The sequence below is a fragment of the Bubalus kerabau genome, chromosome 10 (assembly GCF_029407905.1).
Source record: "Bubalus kerabau isolate K-KA32 ecotype Philippines breed swamp buffalo chromosome 10, PCC_UOA_SB_1v2, whole genome shotgun sequence".
NCBI classification, from domain to species: Eukaryota; Metazoa; Chordata; class Mammalia; order Artiodactyla; family Bovidae; genus Bubalus; species Bubalus kerabau.
The window spans coordinates 96,055,041-96,075,553 of NC_073633.1; the positions used below are offsets into that span (position 1 = coordinate 96,055,041).

General features: G+C 41.8%; 1 protein-coding gene across 1 annotated transcript in view; it reads left to right on the forward strand.

The window, feature by feature from the left end:
* The window catches only part of LOC129622140 (neurexin-3-beta), a 612,931-nt gene that overhangs the window by 398,834 nt on the left and 193,584 nt on the right, over positions 1-20,513 (forward strand). The window contains exon 3 of the mRNA XM_055539030.1: positions 7,284-7,455. Within this exon, the coding sequence (XP_055395005.1) occupies positions 7,284-7,455 (172 nt within the window). The remainder of the gene's footprint in view (positions 1-7,283; positions 7,456-20,513) is intronic.

Here is a 20,513-nt window from a genome sequence, read left to right on the forward strand (position 1 = left end):
GCTTGGGTCTTCTGCTTCTAAATCATAAAGGCTTCCGGGACCCAGAACACACCTTCTCTTCTTCCCTCCCTGCCCTTCCTGCCACACAGCCACACGTAAACTCCTCGAGGGAAGAAGACTGGGTCATTGTCATGGGATGTTAATTGGAGTTCAAACCATCTCCAGCTGCACAGCTTGGAACCTTGTCTTTTGAGTGATTCCTGATAGGTTTATTCTCCATCTTGGACTTACTGAGAGAGACCTGATCTTGAATCCCTTCATAGCACATGGCTTTGTACACCAGAAGTGCACACTAATGGCTTATTATCTCACAGTTATCCTGGGTCTAGAACAAGGAGACTATAACATTGAAAGGATGGACTTACAGTCTTCACTGAAAAATAATTAATAGTGACAAAAAGAACCCATGAGTGATCTACTAAATGCAGGGTGTTTTATTCTAGTGAACTTTAAAAAAAAACTCCCTCAGTCAAAATTATCTGACAAATCAAGTAAATTGTACCTTATCCTTTTGTATTTCCCTGGTGGCTCAGATGATAAAGAATCTGCCTGCCATGTGGGAGACCTGGGTTCAATCCCTGGGTTGGGAAGATCCCCTGGAGAAGGGAATGGCTACTCACTCCAGTTATTCTTGCCTGGAAAATTCCATGGACAGAGGAGCCTGGTGGGCTACAGTCCATGGGGGTCACAAAGAGTCGGGTACAACAGAGTGACTAACACTTCTTGTATTTTTAGATTGTGTATATAAAGCATAATGAGACTATATGTTTTGCCTAAGATGTATTGCAAATAAAAATTCTCAATATAGATAACCAATTCTCTGCTTCATCCTATACTGTTAAAATCCTAGTTAGCTTCCCATGGTGTAAAAGCTTATTAGCACAATTTTTTTTTCCTATCGTGACCACACATTCTAATTCATTATTCATTCATTCATCCATTAATTTAGGAAGCATTTACTGAGCACCTGTTAGGATTCCTACATTTGGAATGCACGCAAGTACTTTAGGCAGACAGATTGGCAGGTTATACAGATGTAAAGTGTAAAATGCGTAATGTGTATACTGTCGTATATATATAACTCAGTTGCAACGTGTAATACATATAATGGAAACATAACAAGGTGAAAAATCCATGGGTTGTAAAGTCAGAAAGACCTGTATTCTAATATTAAATATGTTTCTTAGCAGTTGTGTGAATTCTCAAATCTCTGAATCTTCATCTTTTTAACCTATAAAATTTGGAGGGTAATTGTGAGAATTTGAAAATTATTCTATTAAAATTATTTGCCGAGCACATAGTTCATCATCCAGATAGCCTGGGTTATGTTGCCATAACAAACAGCTTCAAATTTTTGCTGGCATACAGCAACAAAGCTTTGTTTCTCGAATGCTCCATGTCTGCTGCATTGTCATCCTCCCATGAATGCTCCATGTCTGCTGCATTGTCATCCTCCCTCGATGACCCAGACTGACAAAGAAGCTACTACCAGGAATTTGCTGGGTGCAGGGAAAGTGTTAGTCACTCAATAGTGTTTTTGCAACCCCATGGACTATAGTCTGGCCCACCAGGCTCCTCTGTCCATGGAATTTTCCAGGCAAGAATACTGGAGTAGGTAGCCATCCCCTTCTCCAGGGGATCTTCCCAACCCAGGGATCGAACCTAGGTCTCCTGCATCACAGGCAGACTCTTTACCATCTGAGTCACCTGGAAAGCCCTTCTTTGGAGCAAATGGGAGAACTCTGGCAGGTCTCACATCAGTAATTAAATGGATGGTTCACGGTTTTATTGGCCAACACCTGATTTTATTAGTCAACACCTGATTTCATTGGCCAACACTGGTCCATTGGCCCCACTATCACGAGAGGACCCAGAATTTCTCTTCCTATGAGCCCATGATGGAGGAGAACTACACTGTAGTAAAACAGTGCCATGGACCACTTTATTAACTATAACCCGAACTCTGAAATGAGTATGGTGGGCCTCAGTGTCTGACCCCAAGAGGGCTCACATACGTGTTGTTATCGTGCGTGATCACCTAACACTGAACTCACAAATTCCATGTGAGGCCAGAAGTTGAGATACTGAGAACCACTTCCTTTGTATATCATCATGGCATATGTTTGAGGGCCCCAGTTCTGTTTCTTTCAACTGCAGTTTTCCAAAATAGCAGCTGGTGCATTCCACCTTCCTCTGGGGCACTCTGGAATGAATGAAGAGATCTCCTTCAAGGAGACCTTTATTCCTGAGGATTTTTCTTGCCCATGTGCATTCCTGCTCCTGAAATCTGACTCCAGTATTGTAGCATCTCTAGGGTCTTCTCCATAGCAGTAACTGTGATTTGGTTGATGAGGGATCAGAAAGCTGGAGCTGGACTAATTTGAGGAACCAGGTGGGCTCATAAAGAGTCATTACTGATGAAGAATGACTTACTGACAGTTTAAAGACAGCTGTTTTCTATAGTGTTCAGTTTTTTCCTGAATGCACTTGAGGATTCTTTGGTAATGTCTTCTGATTTACCACTTGTCTTTGTATTTAATATCAAGGAGGAACATAGATCGAAATGATTGCCTTGGTAGCAACTTTAGTGGTGAAGGGCGTGGAGTTATTTAAATTTATAGTCATGCTGTTTTTTGCAGCTACACTTTGCTTATCTTGGAGAGGCTTATAAAAGGGACCAAGGAACGTGGAGATAGAGACACTACCAAATTGTGGTAGAAAATCAACTGTGCAAATCTTGTTTTTTTAGTGTTCTATTTGCTAAAATTTACATTTATTTCTGGGCTTCACTGATAGCTCAGATGGTAAAGAATCCACCTGCAATGTGGGAGACCTGGGTTCAATCCCTAGGTTGGGAAGATCCCCTGGAGGAGGGCATGGCAGCCCACTCCAGTATTCTTGCCTGGAGAATCCCCATGGACAGAAGAGCCTGGTGGGCTAGAGTCCATAGGGTCACAAAGAGTTGGATGTGACTAATCATAGCACAGTACATTTATTTCTACAATATTCATTAATAACAATGTTGCCAGACCAATCAGTCCTAGGCTTGTGCCTCTACATTCAGCTACACTCACGAGGGGAAAGAAAGAGAAAAGGCAACTGACATTTATGGAGCTCCCAGTGTATACTCCAGAGAAGGCAATGGCAATCCACTCCAGTACTCTTGCCTGGAAAATCCCATGGACAGAGGAGCCTGGTGGGCTGCAGTCCATGGGGTCGCTAAGAGTTGGCACAACTGAGCGACTTCACTTTCACTTTTTGCTTTCATCCACTGGAGAAGGAAATGGCAACCCACTCCAGTGTTCTTGCCTGGAGAATCCCAGGGACGGGGGAGCCTGGTGGGCTCCCGTCTACGGGACATCTGTGCTATCACACAGAGTCGCACACGACAGAAGCGACTTAGCAACAGTAGCAGCAGCAATGTATACTCAGCCATATACCATGTGCTTCACACACGTGTATTCTTCTAAAATCCTCCATTTGTCCCTTTACAGAAGAAATATCAGAAGTTAAACAACCTGCCCAAGGTCATATATTTTTAATGTCAGTGGTATTGTTTGAACCAAGAGACGCTAAAAGCTATGTTTATCATACTGAAGCAATTAGTTTCTCTAGTAATCACAGACTGTTTTAAATGGTCAAATGATTGGATGGCTCATTCTCCTGTTCTCATGTATCTCATATGTGTGTATAATATTTTATTATTTATGAAGTATTATCATATTAATCATGTCATTTCAGTTATGAAATCATGACTATCATGATATTCATGATTATCATATTAATCATGTTATAATAGTCCTCCAAAGTATATAAAGCTGGTCTCCTGTCCCCATAATATCTTATTAAGACATGGGTTCAGAAAAGTTAAATAACTTGCCCAAGGTTAGTCAGAGTTGACTCCAAAGCCAATGTCTTTTATCCTTCACATCTTCTCTTTTCTGGACACCTGTGCCAGCAGAGTTTATTTTCATGGCAGCTGAGCGTGATGGATTCAAGCCTGGGCAACTGTATGAGTATTTGCCACCAAGCTTGTAATGAACTGAGACAAAGCAGTTAGCCGCGGATTATAATGCCACTGTGGTCCCAAGACAAATGACGAGGGGGTTGCAGTAATGAAATCTTATTACTGCGAGGGAAGAGACCACATCTGAGGTCCAGCACAGCCACATTTACCACTACAGGAAACACAATGAAACATGTGGGTGAGGGTCTCCCCTGACAGGGCCAACGCGTGAGCAGGATTAAGAAGACCTCTCCAAAACAATGATTGCAATGGCAAACGTGTGGTGCCTAAGATAAGGACCAAATATTTATCCTGGCAGAGATTAAATCTTTTCTTTTGCCTGAATCTATTATGGATCTTGCAGAGAAGCTGCCCAAGTGAACATATCTCGCTCATCAGACCACTCAGTGAGCCAGAACTGTACTTTGCCACTGCTGTTGCTGAAAAGCTGCAGAAGGCTGGTTTCAAGGTCTCCTCTCTCCCCCTAAAACTGTTCTCCATCCCTGATTAATTAGTGACTCTGAGGTGAATTGAATCACCAACCGTCCATTCCACGCATCCAGGATTTATACGGTGGTTTTTTATAGAAGAACAGTGGTGCAATCAACAGCCCACATGGGGTGGGCAGTGGAGTGATGATATCTGCAGTCATGGTTTCTTAACTCGCCTAGTCCTTCAGTTCTGCTAAAAAGGTTATTGTTATGGAGGAGGAAATGGCAACCCACTCCAGGATCTTGCCTTGGAGAATCCCATGAACAGAGGAGTCTGGCAGGCTACAGAAACGACTGAAGTGACTTAGCAAGACACAGGTTGTTATCAGATCAGATCAGATCAGTCGCTCAGTCGTGTCCGACTCTTCGCGACCCCATGAATTGCAGCACGCCAGGCCTCCCTGTCCATCACCAACTCCCGGAGTTCACCCAGACTCACGTCCATCAAGTCAGCGATGCCATCCAGCCATCTCATCCTCTGTCGTCCCCTTCGCCCCAATCCCTCCCAGCATCAGAGTCTTATAGCCTTGCTTGTTTAGGCTTGGGGATGATTAGGTAACAACACACACACACACACACATACCCTTAGAAGTTCATGCCAACTCTTTAAGTAAGAAAAAGCAGAAAAGTCATGTTGTCATGTCTACATTCCCAGAGAATTAAGGAGAAAGAATAAAATGGATCATAATACTATAAATTATGGGCATGAAAGATGCAAAGGAAGCCATCATCTGGTTCATTTACGCATGCGTCATGTTTTAATAGTAGGTACTTTTTTATTGCCAGAGATACAGAGATAGGAAAGCAAAGCAAAGCTGAGAGCACACTGTCACAATACACAGGGACTTAAGCAATCTTGTTTCTTTAAAACTTAAGAAAATGAGTATGTTTAGTCTCCATTTGGGGAGGCAACTGAATTACTTCTCCCAGAACAGAACATGGACATTGCAGACATCGTTTTACATCACGTGCTGCGCTGTCAGGGTACAAAGAAGCAGTGATGTTTCTAAAGTATCCCTGCATGCTGAAAGCAGTCTAGATTCCTGCTTTTAAAGATTAAGAGTCCTACGTCCTTACTCATTCTTTTATTGGGCACAAGATGTGTTCACATACTAAAGGAAAATTGACTAGTTGAGGAAAGCCTGTCTTCTGGGAAAATGTGTGGCAAACTACACGGAAACCAGTACCTAACATCTCACCAGAACTCTTACTGACTCCAACTGTGTGTGTGTGTGTGTGTATGTGTGCACGCACGCACATGTGCGTTTAATCACTCAGTCATATCTGACTCTTTGCAACCTGAACCATGAACTGTAGCCCTCCAGACTCCTCTGACCCTGAAATTCTCCAGACAAGAATACTGGAGTGGGTTGCGATTCCTTTCTCCAGGGGATCTTCCTGACCCTGAGATCGAACCCAGGTCTCCTGCATTGCAGGCAGATTCTTTACTGTCTGAGCCACAGAGGAAGCCCCAACTTTGTGTATAGTGAGTGCTTAATAAACAGTGTATTTACGTATTGAATGAACCAAATTAATAAACTTGAGATTCAGTGAAATCTCTCCTATGTCTTGGTTTATGTGGATTCTGGACTTCTTTTCCCATATTCTTCTCCATCCTTTATTCCTCCTCTTCCTCCTTCTTGAATATAAAGAAATAGAGCATAGCAGAGACTATGGGAACAAATATTGTGACTCAGTCTTGTAGAACATCAGAATTGCAGCTAAATTTTATTATTTTTGAAAGTCCAACCAACTGTTTAACCAATAAGCCAGACAACTAGAGAAATGGAGAAAGATGTCTCCTGACACCTTGCATGCTGATACATTCATAGAGGTGGCAAGAGACTGATTATATCTGATCAGTGATGCTATGTCATCTTCTGAATAGTAATTCCAACTCTTAGTCACAACCAATTATTAGAGGAGAAGAGCAAGACTTTTAATAGCACTGCTATTTACATGCCAGTGTTTCTAGGCTTCCCAGGGGTTGGATAATGTCACCACCACCACCATAGTCATCAGCTTCATTGCCCTAATGTTACCCTTCTGGAATTCATTGTGTTCTCCCTTCTAGAAGTCTGTGTTAGGGCCACAGAGGTTCTCTTCTGCTGTGTAACATAAAGTTGTAGCAGTGAATATTACGTCCCTCTTTGGATTAATCTGAGGAATAGGGCTACACGCGTAGGAAGAGTGCCAGCATCTGACTCGGGAAACCCCAGCTCAGTTCCAGCTGCCTTCCCTGAGGATGTATTCTCCAAATTCTTTCAACCTGCAGAACGTGTCACCAGGAGTAAACCTGCAGGGCCGCCTTCTATGGAATTGGCTCTTAACCACTGTGTACACCTCCTCTGGGTCTTGATTGTCCCCCAGCATGCAAGCAGCCTTGTATTTCCCTTTTAATCCTAAATCTGAATTGTGAGGGAACCTACAATTCAGTGTCTGATTAGCCTTTTCTCAAAAACAGGCCTAATTCATCCCCCAGAACCTTGCAGTGTCCTTCCTCACTTGTTCGGTAGTTCTGTGGTTCCAGCTTTGATATCTGTTGAGGGCAATCAAATGATGTAACCTGTGCAGTGCAGCCTCTGAGAGCAATTTGGGTGGTTTTGTACCTTTGGCTTTTATGTTCAGGATGAAAGCCCATGGAGAAATGTAGGATACCATTATTAACTTCAAGCTGACAGCTCTCTCTGGGGTACCTACAGATTCATTGTTAGTTTCGGATCAACTTGAAAGGGAGAAAGCCTTGCGGTTGGTGGTGACTTGCCTTTTGTGTCTCTTTATTGTAGGAACAGGGGAAGATCGGAGTTGTCTTCAATATTGGCACAGTTGACATCTCCATCAAAGAGGAGAGGACTCCGGTAAATGATGGCAAATACCACGTGGTGCGCTTCACCAGGAACGGCGGCAACGCCACACTGCAGGTGGACAACTGGCCGGTGAACGAGCACTACCCCACAGGTACATGTTTGACCCTCGATGACCAGACTCTCGTTTGTTCTCCCGTTTTTGCCTCCAACTGGTGACTTTCTCATGACTGTCACCAGATCATGAAAACACTGAATATTAAGCACACATCATTCTTTTTTTTTTTTGATGAGAAGCTAAGTTATTGAGTATTTCTTTAGGACTGGGTTCAGGATAGGAGCTTCTGGAGACTTCCCAACTATGCACTGAATACTTCTTTTGTCTGATTAATAGTGCCTGACTGGGTCATACCAAATACAATGACTATGGATTTGCTGGGGCACTGCAAATGATGAGTGATGGGGGTAAGGCCTATCATCTCTAATATAAGCAAGTATCCATACTTGTGGAATAATCAATGTGATTATTGATTAATGGTTGTGGCACCGTTCAATCAGGTGTGGTTGAACATACAGATGGCCAGAGATGGCAGAAAGACTGTAAAAGGAAATTTACTAAACTTGAGGAGCATCAAGTCAGAGTAACAGGAAGAGAAAAACTTCAGGGTGGGATTTCATTCATTTGGTGGACTTTGCCCCCTTTTTTTTTCTCTCTCTCACTTATGCTAGCCTACCTCGATTTTCAGAGATCAATCCTAACAGGCGTTTTAATAGCAGGGAGAGGGGTTCATCAATTGTTTAAATTTTATAGTCAAGGAGAGTTCACCAGCAAACTTCCAGGGCCAGATGGCCAAATCAAGGGCAGTGGGAAGACTGTTCAAATAATCCCTTAGCTTTCCCTCTTATCTTTCACTTCTCCTAAGAGCCTGAATGCTGATCATACAAACGCCCAGAATGGGAGGAAAAATTCTTTGGCTAAAGACTGTTGTTTCATCATTGCATTATCACCTGGTGGATACAAGAGAATAGCTCAGAATATTGAACTTGTCACTAATGGGGGTGTGTATGCGATGCCTAGCTCTTTCTCTCCTACACTCCAAAATGGCCCATGATTTTCTCACTGTTATCACTTTCTTTTTAGTGAGGTGCGCCCAGGGGTGAGGAAGCCAGAAGCACCTTTCCAGAAGTGTAAGAACCATCTAGCTAATAATCATCACACATGAGAGAAATATGTGAAGTACATTTGCCTATTTGTGGCCTAAGAATGTCCCATTACCTGAAGGCTGGGATTATTTTTTTCATGCCTGAGTCAGCATTGCTTTTCTTTCAAAGCCAATCAGAAGTAGCTGTGCTACTGGGTTTTCCCTCTATCAGCCATAGTCTTCCTATGTCTGGATTAAGAATTATGGAGGCATTCATAGATGAACATACAAGACCCCCAAAGTACTGAAGCACAAAGCCCACCCACTCACTTATCCACCATCTCAGTATCCATCTGACCATACAGTATCCAGCTCAGTCTTTGCTTGGAGTCTCTCCACACACTCTTAGCACTTCTCAGATTATTATAGGCACAAAAATGACTTTCTGTGTTTATCATTGAGCCTTTGAGGAAAGCCAGAGGTGTTAGCAGCTACTGTGAATTCTCAGCATCATCCAAATTCACCAGGCACTAATAGATCTGATTTTTAAATGCTTCTTGCTTCAGCTCCAGGGGCTGAGGAGTGGGAGCCATCAAAATAGCCTGAAATCTTAAAAACTGTTCATTTGTTCATAGGAAAAATCAATCCCTCTCCGTGCGCATTATCATTGGCCCTGCCACTGCTGCTGTAGGGATTGTTATGTTTCTATTAGGAATTTCAAAGATTCTAAACTGATGCTAACACTTGCCCTGAGCCCAAACGGAATTCACGAGTTTGCTGCTAGCAGTGAGCAGGCTCTTTAATGGCCATTTGTAAAGCCACGTATATGGAAGAAAACCAGTCACCCTAACTGTGTGCCTGTCTCTTTGTATCTTTAGTTCCAAATTGTGGGTTGCTTCCTATGTTTTCAAAACAGGATAAACTTTTCTTTAATGGCATTGCTTCCCACTGAAAACCATTATGACTGGTAACTGTTGGTAACTTATTTAGTAATAATATGTGTTATTATTGCAGGACATGGTACAGTATGGCCGTCATAAGTATGGGCTTTGGAGTCAACTGGCTGGAGCTGGGATCCTGGTACCGTTAGCTGTAATTCCAAGGCCGGCTAGGCTAAGACCTTGAAATGCCCTAAGCACTGAAATGTTTGGCACATGTCCCCACATACAATTCAAAACATAACAACTGTAAAATACGTGTAAGAATTTCTAACAGTTCTGATTTTTTCTCTGAGGGGCTCTATAGTGCTTTCAAAAATACATCAGATTCTTTCTCCCCGCATTCTCCTCTGTTACTCTCCCCGCTTTCTTAGTTCTCTAGATAAGGGCTCATTCCTCCTATTTGGTGATCCAGTCCCAAACCTTTATCAAGATGTTGATCCTCCCAAGTCTCTGTTTCCTAGTCTATAGAACGGGATGATGATAATACTTACTTTCCAGGGCTAATGTGAATATACGTGTAAAATATCCTACATAATGCTGGGGCAGATAAGTCATTACTCAGTGAATATTAGCTATGAGGATTACCAAACATTTGACTAGCATTTCTTACTATTACATATTCACTCAAACAGACCACTTCATTAAATAGCCTGTAAATTAGGCAGAGTAGGCATCTTTATTCTCTATTTCAAATTTAAAATGAAACCCGGGGAGATATTGTGTTTTTTCCTAAGGTCATGAGAGAATACTAAATGAGGGACAGAACTGAGACCAGATTCTCCAGTTCCAAGCTGAGCACCATTTCTAATGTTCGTCCCATAGCAAATTGGGGGAGATTTTGAAAATGAATAGAGAGAAATGAGCATCTTTCTTGTGTCATCTTATATTTATTCCTTTTCTTAAAGTATCATATTACAAAGATCAATGCAGTAACCACACAAAGGTGGTTGGAGTAGAAAATCCTCTTTTAAAAAAAACAAGTTATCCTAGCCGTGCAGGAAGACACATTCGTAGTGAGGCCAAGCTGTCCTGCTAACGACAATGGTAATGTGCTTCCCTGAAGCAGTTGCAAGAATACTGAGTATTTAAAGAAGCCGTCACTTTTCCCGTTACCTAGATTGGAAATGGCTTTGGGAAGTTAGCTTTCTAGTTGGACTAGGACTTCCTAGGAGGGTCTCACCTTTTCAGTTTTGGATACCTTATTTTCTCTCCCTCTTGTTGTCCTGTGCTACTGAAAGGATCCATTTTACTAAATTTAAAGCTCCATTAGAGCAATCTGGCAATATTTGTTTATTTTTCAACCATAAGATCAAAATGCCCTCTGTATCTAGGTATCAAAGAACAAAGCCACTTGGTCAAGATCTTGATATAGTTTCTGCAAAAGTGATATAGCCATCCATTCCCCAAGCCATCTTCTTCTTTTTTTTAAATTTATTTATTGGCGTATAATTGCTTTAGAATGTTGTGTTAGTGTCTGCTGTACAGCAAAGTTAATCAGTTGTATGTTTACATATATCCTCTCCCTCTTGAATCTCCCTCCCATCCTCCCCCACCACACCCCTCTAGGTCAAAACAGAGCCCCAAGCCAAACTTCCTGTGCTTCATAGCAACTTCCCACTGGCAATCGATTTCACAGTGGTCATGTGTATACGTCAGTCCTAATCTCCCAATTCATCCCACTCTCCTCTTTCCCCCTTCCACGCCCACATGTCCATTCCCTACGTCTGTGTCTCTATTCCTGTCCTGGAAATAGATTCATCTGTACCATTTTTCTAGATTCTACATATGTGCATTAATATACGATATATATATTTTTCTCTTTCTGACTTACTTCACTTTGTATGACAGATTCTAGGTCCATCCACATCTCTACAAGTGACCCTGTTTCTTGTTACTGCTAGTGATAAGTCTAGAAACCACCAAGAGGGGTCAGGTTGTGCTACTTGTCTAAAGCTACCATTTAAACAGGAGAGAAATATAGAGGCGCTCCTGCAGAATATTCAGTGACATCATCCCACCCTGAGGCTGTGCTCTCAGGAAACTCTTTTTGCTCAGCAGGTCCCTGTACACCAGGATGAATGGGTCAACTCCAGAACCTTCTCACAGACATTTATAGGACTTTGTGTGACTCGATTGAAACATCCCACTGTGAAGGATTTAGAAACCAGCTGGGCCCATGGCAGGTAGCACGGGCTTTTTGTGAATCAGGAAGGCTCCGGAATGAAAATAGTTCTGTAGCCATCAGAATCTTCTCTCTCTTAATTCTGGGAGATCCGACTCAAAAGCAGCTTCTTTTTTTGAACCTGAAAATAGAAAGGCTAAGGAACAGGAGAGGGCAATAAAAGAAAAATCAGCCCAGAGTTATCACCCAGGCACTGACAGATGTTCCTTATAAAGCCTCTAATTGCTGTCTTGACACAATGTGGTGGAGGGGACAAGGGAGGGAAGGTGAAAGGCGAGTCGAGCGTGAGGAATTAATTTTAGCCAGGCTCCAGATTCCCTGGTGGCTCAGACGGTAAAGAGTCTGCCTGCAGTGCAGGAGACCCGGGTTCGCTCCCTGGGTTGGGAAGATCCCCTGGAGAAGGGAATGGCAACCCACTCCAGTATTCTTGCCTAGAGAATTCCATGGACAGAGGAGACTGGCGGGCTACAGTCCATGGGGTCCCAAAGAGTCAGACACAACTGAGCGACTTCACTTTCACTTTCTACAGGAGCCACAGGTAATTTTGGCAGTGGGGAACAAGTTGATTGACTTTCTAATAGATACTACTCTCCTTTGTAAATTAGACGCTCAAATAGCATTTGGATGCCCTGGTGGCTCAGAGGGTAAAAGGTCTGTCTGCAATGCGAGAGACTTGGGTTCGATCCCTGGGTTGGGAAGATCCCCTGGAGAAAGAAATGTCAATCCATTCCTGTACTCTTGGGAAAATCACGTGGACGAAGGAACCTGGCAGACTACAGTGCATGGGGTTGAAGAGTCGGGCACGACTGAGCGCCTTCTCTAGATCCCCTGGGAGGCTCAGCAGACTGGGGTTATTAAAGATCCTTTCTCTGCCGTGAATAGGGGGTGCTGTTGGGATTCAGGAGCTGGTGTCATCAGGGCTTTCAGAACCCAGAACATGGTTCACTGATGGGACTTTTCTAGATCCAGGCTTCCTGGAAAATGAAGATGGATAAGCAGCTTCAGTGCGTGAGCCTCCCCATCTTCCCATGGCAGGCGGTGCTGAAAAGAGCAGAGTCTCAGTGTCCTTCCTCTGCTGACGTCACACCAAGTTCATTGATGTGCTCTTGATTCGATGCCCTTTCCTCAGTCAGTAGAATGCCCACCAATGACCTATGCTCCAATCCTGTCTGACCACCCAACTCAGAACATGAAAAAAGATGTAGACACGGCTCCCCTTCAAGGACACTGGATCAGAAAACTCTTTCTTTATGTTTGAATGCGTCAAGTCCCACAGAACCTTTTTTTAATAGGGATTGAAAGTAAAAGCTAAACGAATAAATAAACTATTGCTATAGTGCTTCCTGGAGGAGGAAATGGTGACCCACTCCATTGTTCTTGCCTGGAGAATCCCATGGACAGAGGAGCCTGGCCGGCCATGGTCCACGGGGTCACAGAGAGTCAGACATAACTGAAGGGGCTAAGCACCAATGTTCTTGCCTGGAAAATTCCGTGGACAGGGAAGCCTGGTGGGCTGCAGTCCTCGAGGTCCCAAAGACTCGAACACGACTGAGTGACTTAGCACACACGTAGTGCTTACTGATGCTCTAAGCACCTTCCTATGCCTCTCTGCCTTTACTCCTGATCCCCTCCTATGAGGGAGCTGGGTTTAGTATTATTACCACCATACTCATATTAAGGTTAGATTGTTGAGCCTCTGAAAGTCAAAATAACTTACCCAGTAAAACACAACTCGAGGGGCAGACCCAAGATTGCCGTCCTCATTCTCAGATTGCACTTCCTCAAATTTCTTTTTCATTTTCCTCTTTCTCCAAGTCATCATTTTACTGATACAGACACTAAGTCATGAGATGTTCATTTTTATTTTTTCATTAAGGTATTTCTCAAATAGAAGTCCTTGCCTGAGCTTGTTTAGTTAGTAGGATTTCTCAGCTTTGGTGCTGTTGAGATTCAGGGCTGGATAATCCTTTGCTGTGATGGCTGCCCTGTGCATTGTGGGATGTTTAGCAGGACCCCCTAATTTCCACCCACTTTATTCCAGTAGCATCTCCACGAACATCAGATGTCTCCTGGGGGATATGCTGCCTCAGTTGAGAATTACTGAGTTAAAGAAAGTCTTCAACATATTTTATTTCAAATGCTTATTATCCCTTCATTGTTTAGACAGCATACATGGGGATAAGAGAGTTTTGTTGTTGTTGTTGTTCACCTCTCATCCTAGATAATTGAGACTTTGAAGGGTTAAAAACAAGTCTGTGTGCTTGACATGATGCTGGAATTTCTCAGGCCTTGGGTTTTCATTAATTCCTAACCAGGAGGTTTTCTTTCCTTTTCTTTCATCTTTGCCTGCAAACATTTGAGGCCTTGCCAGAGTTGAAGTGCACATTAAAACAAGCCCCATCTACCTGCTCATTCATCCGTTCAGGACTAGAGTTACTTTCAATTCAACTGGAGAAAAAACATAGATAGTGAAGTCCTGCAGAGGGAATAAGAAGTATAAACTCAACCCAAAGGGAAAGCCATATTTGAGCGTGGTTTCCAGACTGTAGAGCTAGAGCATCAAATAGAGAGACTCACTTAATAAAGGTGTTCGAACCTTGCTAAGTATATTTTAAAACCACCTCGCAATAAGTTCTTCAAACATTTGATCACAAGATGTATCAATTAATTGATCAAACCAGTGTGTGCTAAATACTTGTGTGGCTAAACAGTCATTTTTTTTTCCCAATTTGTCAGGAATGAATTAGGATTCAGAGGTAGGTGAGTTTCTATTTACAGGAGACTTTCAGCTTCTTAGGGTTTGTCTTTGATGAAAAAAAATTAATTATATATATATACAAATGTACATATATGTGTATATACGTATACACACACACATATATATATATACATGGGACACACACACACATGTATAAGAGTGAGAGAGAAGCAGCATTCTTTAACCTGGCTGCAAATGAGATTCTCTGGGGAATTTTTAAACCTCTCTGGGTGCCCAGGCCCCAGGCCCAGGTGATCTAATTTAACTGGTCTGGGGTGTGGCCCAGGCATCAGCAGCTTCAGTATCACCTGAGAGCTTGTTTAAAATGCAGAATCTTGGGCCCCACCGTAAATCTACTGAATCAGAATCTGAATTGAACAAGGTCCCCGGGTGACTCATGTGCACAGTAAAACTGGAGAAGCACTGGTCCAGTCATCAGTATTTTTAGGTAGCTCCCGAGGTGATTCTGTGTGCAGGTAGGTTTGAAAATCACTGATGTTTAGAAAGCTAGGACTATCTCTTTTCTTCATTCAGAGTGCATGGTGCATGCCAGTACTGTTCAATGTGGTAGCCACTAACCACACCTAGCCACACTTGCAGTGTAACTTGTATGGCCCTGAAGGTTTATTTTTATTGTGCAATTATTATGTCCTAGGCTCTTAGGGATTTAAATCCCTTTAAATCCACTTCCCTGGTGGCTCAGACAGTAAAGCGTCTGCCTACAATGCAGGAGACCCAGGTTCAATCCCTGGGTCGGGAAGATCTGGAGAAGGAAATGGCAATCCACTCCAGTATTCTTGCCTGGAAAATCCCATGAACAGAGGAGTCTAGTAGGCTACAGTCCATGGGGTCGCAAAGAGTCGGACATGACTGAGAGACTTCACTTCAAACACATTTTTCATTCAAGTCTCAGGCTAACACTTTGATACTGGTGACTGGTGTTGGACAGTGTGGGACTAGAATATACTCTTTTATTTCCTTCTTTCTGTTTTATATAATATAAATCTTCATTTACACCATTGATAAGACAATGCACATTTACCTTCCTATACCTCCTGAACGCATCTAACGCATTTTGTCATTACTCAGTCACTGGCATAATATAAAGTAGTAATGTCAGTCACTCAGTCTTGTTTGACTCTTTGCAACCCCACGGATGTAGCCCACCAGGCTCCTCCGTCCATGGGATTCTCCAGACCAGAATATTGGAGAGGGTTGCCATTCCCTTCTCCAGGGGATCCTCCCAACCCAGGGATCGAACCCCTGGGGTCTTCTGTGTTGCAGGCAGATTCTTCACTGTCTGAGCTACAGGGAAGTCCTGCACATGTGCTCCATCCAATTTATAGGGTCGTTGTCCCAGAGATGGAGTAAATGGAGATGCCAGCATCTCTAAGCCAAACTTATCCAGATGGTGATAGTTGCTCTTGGTTGAGCATTTACCACACACTCCCTACTTCATGTTCAGTATCTTAGCCCTAATGTAACTCTCGAGGTCAAGGTCATTCTGTCCCCATTTTTCAGAGGAACAGTTCTGAGAGTTCAGGTACTTAGCTGGCTCACATAGCAAGCTGTTATTATGATCCAAGACCATCCTACTTGAGAGCTGTATGGTTTCATCACACTCTGCTTCTTCCGGGGGCACTGGGAAGCCCCAGAAATTCTGGACTTATCCCAAGTCTGGACAATTTAGAAGTTTTCTCTCAAGTTCAGTTTTCAATTTCTGCCAAGTTAGAAGTCAGCACTTCCCTGGGCATTTGTGACACTTGCCTTCCTGTTCACCATCGCTCAGGCCTTGGGGACTTGGAGGCTGTTTCCTTTCACCGTCCTCTTTTACCTCCTGGCAACATATCTAAGCAGACGGGAAGAGCTTTACTAGGTGAAAGTCTGTTTTACTGTTTCATGGTCTTGCTTGGAGAAAGACAGAGCGGTGAGAGAGTGGTTAGTATTTTTTTCTTTAATTTTTGTTTTATCAGGCAAACCTCCTTTCTCTTCTGTGAGTTCCCAGACACAAGATAAATAGCCTTGTATCTTACAAGTTAAATACAATTACCGCTATCAAACCTAGAGCCTTTCTCTCCCTGTAAATGTCTCTTAGAAGCTGATAAGAGTTTCAAGCAAACTGTGGGCCTCTGGCTAATGCTAAAATTAAACACAACCACCCAGAAGACAAAAAAGACAAAGATGTGTACATAGACATATGTAAATTGTATATTTACATATGATTATATATATATATATATATATATATATATATATATATATATATATGTAATCATCCCATGGAAGAGAAGAATATTTCCAGTAGAGGGAGAGGTACCCATGGACACATGGGACATGGACACAGAGACACGTGGTGTATGCTTCTGAGACATTAAGCTAACACATGATTCAAGGTTATTTATAAAATAAGTAGCATACAAAGGAGCTTGTTATAACGATGAAACTTTCTAGTATATAACATGATAGCAATCATAGTAACTTAATAGAATTCATTTGTGAACAGGGCAGTACTTTGAGTCTAGACATTTGTTGAGCAGAAGAATAATTTTCATGGAAAATTCTACAGGACTTTATGAGATGTCCACTTAGTCTTAAGTCCTGGTTTATGTTTTTCTAATCTTCAATAGACTATCTTGGGATTTGTAGAAGCTGAATTTTTACTAATTAAAAGGTGCATGAAAATTGTTTATTTACCCATAAGTTAAATATTATACATATTGTAGTCCAGTAACTTAATGAAATAAGAATAAGAAATTTGAGGGTCACTTCTAGGCACTATTTAAGTAGGGATCTAAGAAAAATGATTTCTTAATTTCTATGAATAATGAGTACATTTTTATTAAACCAGATCCATGGAATGATCCTTTGAAGCTTAGAATTAGAGCATGGTCACAATTTAATGTGATTTTCAAATTATGCTCATTTGAGATAGTGTGACATAAAAATACTAATAACATCTTACTCTATGCAAGGCCTTAATAACAACAAGAATTATTCTGAATTAAAACAGTCATCAAATATTGCATAATTCCAAAGCTGGGCCAAGTGAATTACAAGTTTTTGTTTGTCCAATTGTCATAGAGAAGCTCCAGCAGTAAATGAAATTATGGCCTGCAGAATTTGTCTTTAATTATGAAAATCTAGAATTATTATCCTAAGCTAAAACACAATTTTCTCTCTGCCCCAGAGTTATGTTAGCAGCAAATGTCCTAACATTCACCCAAGTGTACAGCTTTATTTATAGGAAAACTTTCCAATTTTCAGTCTCCTCAATTTAAGCTTTGCACGAGTTTTACAGGGTCCCTGCAGTTATTTAAAGCCTAAAAAAAGAATTCTTAGCTTCTTAGAGGAAGATAGTACATAAATATCCAATAATAATAATATATATTCACATACAGGATGTCGTTTATAATTCTATAAAGCACAGAGGTAATGAAAGGTGCTGTAAACTGTAAATCACTCAATCGATTGTAATCATATTGCAGCTCATCTCAAAGAGATAAAGACCTTCCACTCCTCTTAAATCCCTGTCAATACCCCAGCAGCCTGAAGAAAGGGGAAAGGAGGGTCAGAGAAGGAAGGACAGATGAGTCAAGGACAAAAAAGGACTTTTCATCTTCAGTTCATGGAATTATTGTGGATTGGATTAGATTCCCAATGATAGTCACAGTTTGCTCCATGAAATGCATTAATTTTTCACATAGTACTTTTACAGCTTTACAATAAGTCCCTGACACTGTGTTGGCCTGGATGGAGGGGTTTGCCAAATGCAAATGATGGATACGCAGTGCTGCATAAGGACACTTAGGGACCAGGTGCAGAATTAGAAAATGACAATTAAAGCCAAAGGTGAAAGGTTATAGCAAAACCAATGATGGAAGTAAGTGGACGATGGACCAGAAAAAAATTTTATGCCACATTTTCAAATAGCAGAAGCACCTCAAAAGTCTTTTTATTAATTTATGTTGCCTTTTATATTAAAAAGATTGCTAATCCTCCTCATCAGGGGAGTGGATTTGAGTGGAGTGATCTCTTTATGCATTCATTCATTCACTGTTCAACAAATATTTATTCAAAGTCTACTTTACACGTGAATCCATGCTAGATGATGGGTGTATAATGGGAACAAAACCAACCCAGACCCTCAAGGATTCCATAGTCTAGTAGAAGAGAATTGCACGTACTGAAGCAAGGTAATATTAAACCTAAATTTGATTGTGTGGTTATTGTGTCAGGCACTAAACATGGTTCTTAGATTAAATCTTCACAGTCACCCTAAGGAGAGGCTATTCTTATCATCACTTTGCAAATGGAATTTGGAGGTTTATGACATTAACTCCCTGGGTCATAAGTTAGTCCATGAAGATCTGGAACTTCCGTCTGTAACTCTTAGAAGGCGAACCTAATGCTTCTGTGTGCTACACTCCACCTGCAGTTCCAAAGAGTGCAACAGAGTGCTATCAGTCAGGCAAGAACAGGGTTCAGTGGCACATGAATGTGTCTGATGGAGCCTGGGGACCATACAAGGGTGGGTATGGGATGGAATTTAGGTTGTAACCTTGGGCTCTCCAGGATAACGCTAAGGAACTCCGCCCTTTTACCTAGACAGGTGTCTGATATGTGTTAGTCACTCGGTAGTGTCTGACTCTGAGACTAACACTTATCAGACATATGTCCACAGACAGAAGCATAAAACTGACTTGACAGCTTGCACCTTCAAATTGAGACCACTGATAGGCTGGCCACATTCATAGATTGTTTTCATTTAGTGTAATCTGTCCATTGATTGCATGAGAGAAATATGAATCTCCCTCTTTTACAGATGAATAAACCAAGGCGTGGGGAGTTTGAGCACATTTCTTTCAGTCACAGGACTGGGAAGTGTCAGAACTGGGATTCTACACAAATTTGTTCATTCCTACACTCCTATCCCTTTCTATTACCCAACTTTTCCATCTATTTCCCAGGAGCTTTCCAGTTTGCACTGTATGTGGGGCTCGAATTCATTTGACTGACAGATGTATATTCACATGCAAATGTACTATTGTTTCTCACACCCCAGTGTATGCAGTGCACTCTGTAATCACATTATTAAACACTTACTAGAAATGTGCTTCTGGCCGAAGCACAATTGCCAGTCTCAATGTTTAATTAAACTTGATTTGTCTTCATTTTAATCACATCATAGAACTGTGGTTTTCTCAGAATTCAAGGGTGAAGTCTTCATTCCACATGTCTACCAGTGTTTCAGAGCTGTGTATCCTGGAGAAGGGAATGAGGACAGTACAAAATATCCTTGCATAAAGGATTTTAGAGGAATGATATTAGTTAATAATAGGTAAAACTGACGTAGTACTTATTCTGTGCCAGCTTCCTGGATTATCACATTGAATCCTTATAGCATCCTGGAAAGGGATTCTGTTATTATTCCCATTTTAGAGATAAAGAAACGGAGGCTCAGAGAGATTAAGGAACATCCTCTCCAGTATCATACAGCTGGTGGTTGATAGGGCCAACTTTTACTTGAATATGGGCATGGAGACTCTGATGGACTTCCCTGGTGGCTCAGTGATAAAGAATCTGCCTGCCAGTGTGGAGACACAAGTTTGGTCCCTGGGTCCGAAAGACACCCTGGAGAAGGAAAGGGGCACCCATTCTAGTATTCTTGCCTGGGAAATGCTATGGCCAGAGGAGCCTGGTGGGCTAGAGTCCATGGGGTCAGAAAAGAGTTGGACATGGCTTTGAAACTGAACAACAACGATGGAGACCTGATACCTTTATTTAGAGCAACTTTTTTCTGTAAAAGGCCAAATAATGAATATTAGTGTCTTTGGGGGTCATAAGCTCTTTGTTGTAGCTATTTAACTCTGCTGTTATGGTGAAAAACCGACAGTAGACAATACATAAATACATGAATGAGCAGGGCTGTGTTCTGATAAAAAGATATTTAAATCAAGTTGTGGTGAGTCAGATTTGCTACTTTGTTGTAGCTGGGAGACCCTGGTCTTGATTATGCATATTTTGAAGCTATAGCTCTGTTTTTACTGATCCATAAGCTTCATTATATGGGCTATGTCATCTCTACTTGGAATAATGGAGAAAGATAATCTCTAAGGTGAGTTTGATCCCAAGAGACACAGAGAATAAACAGTACTTCTATGTAGAGTAGCGTAGACCTAATGGTGAGGT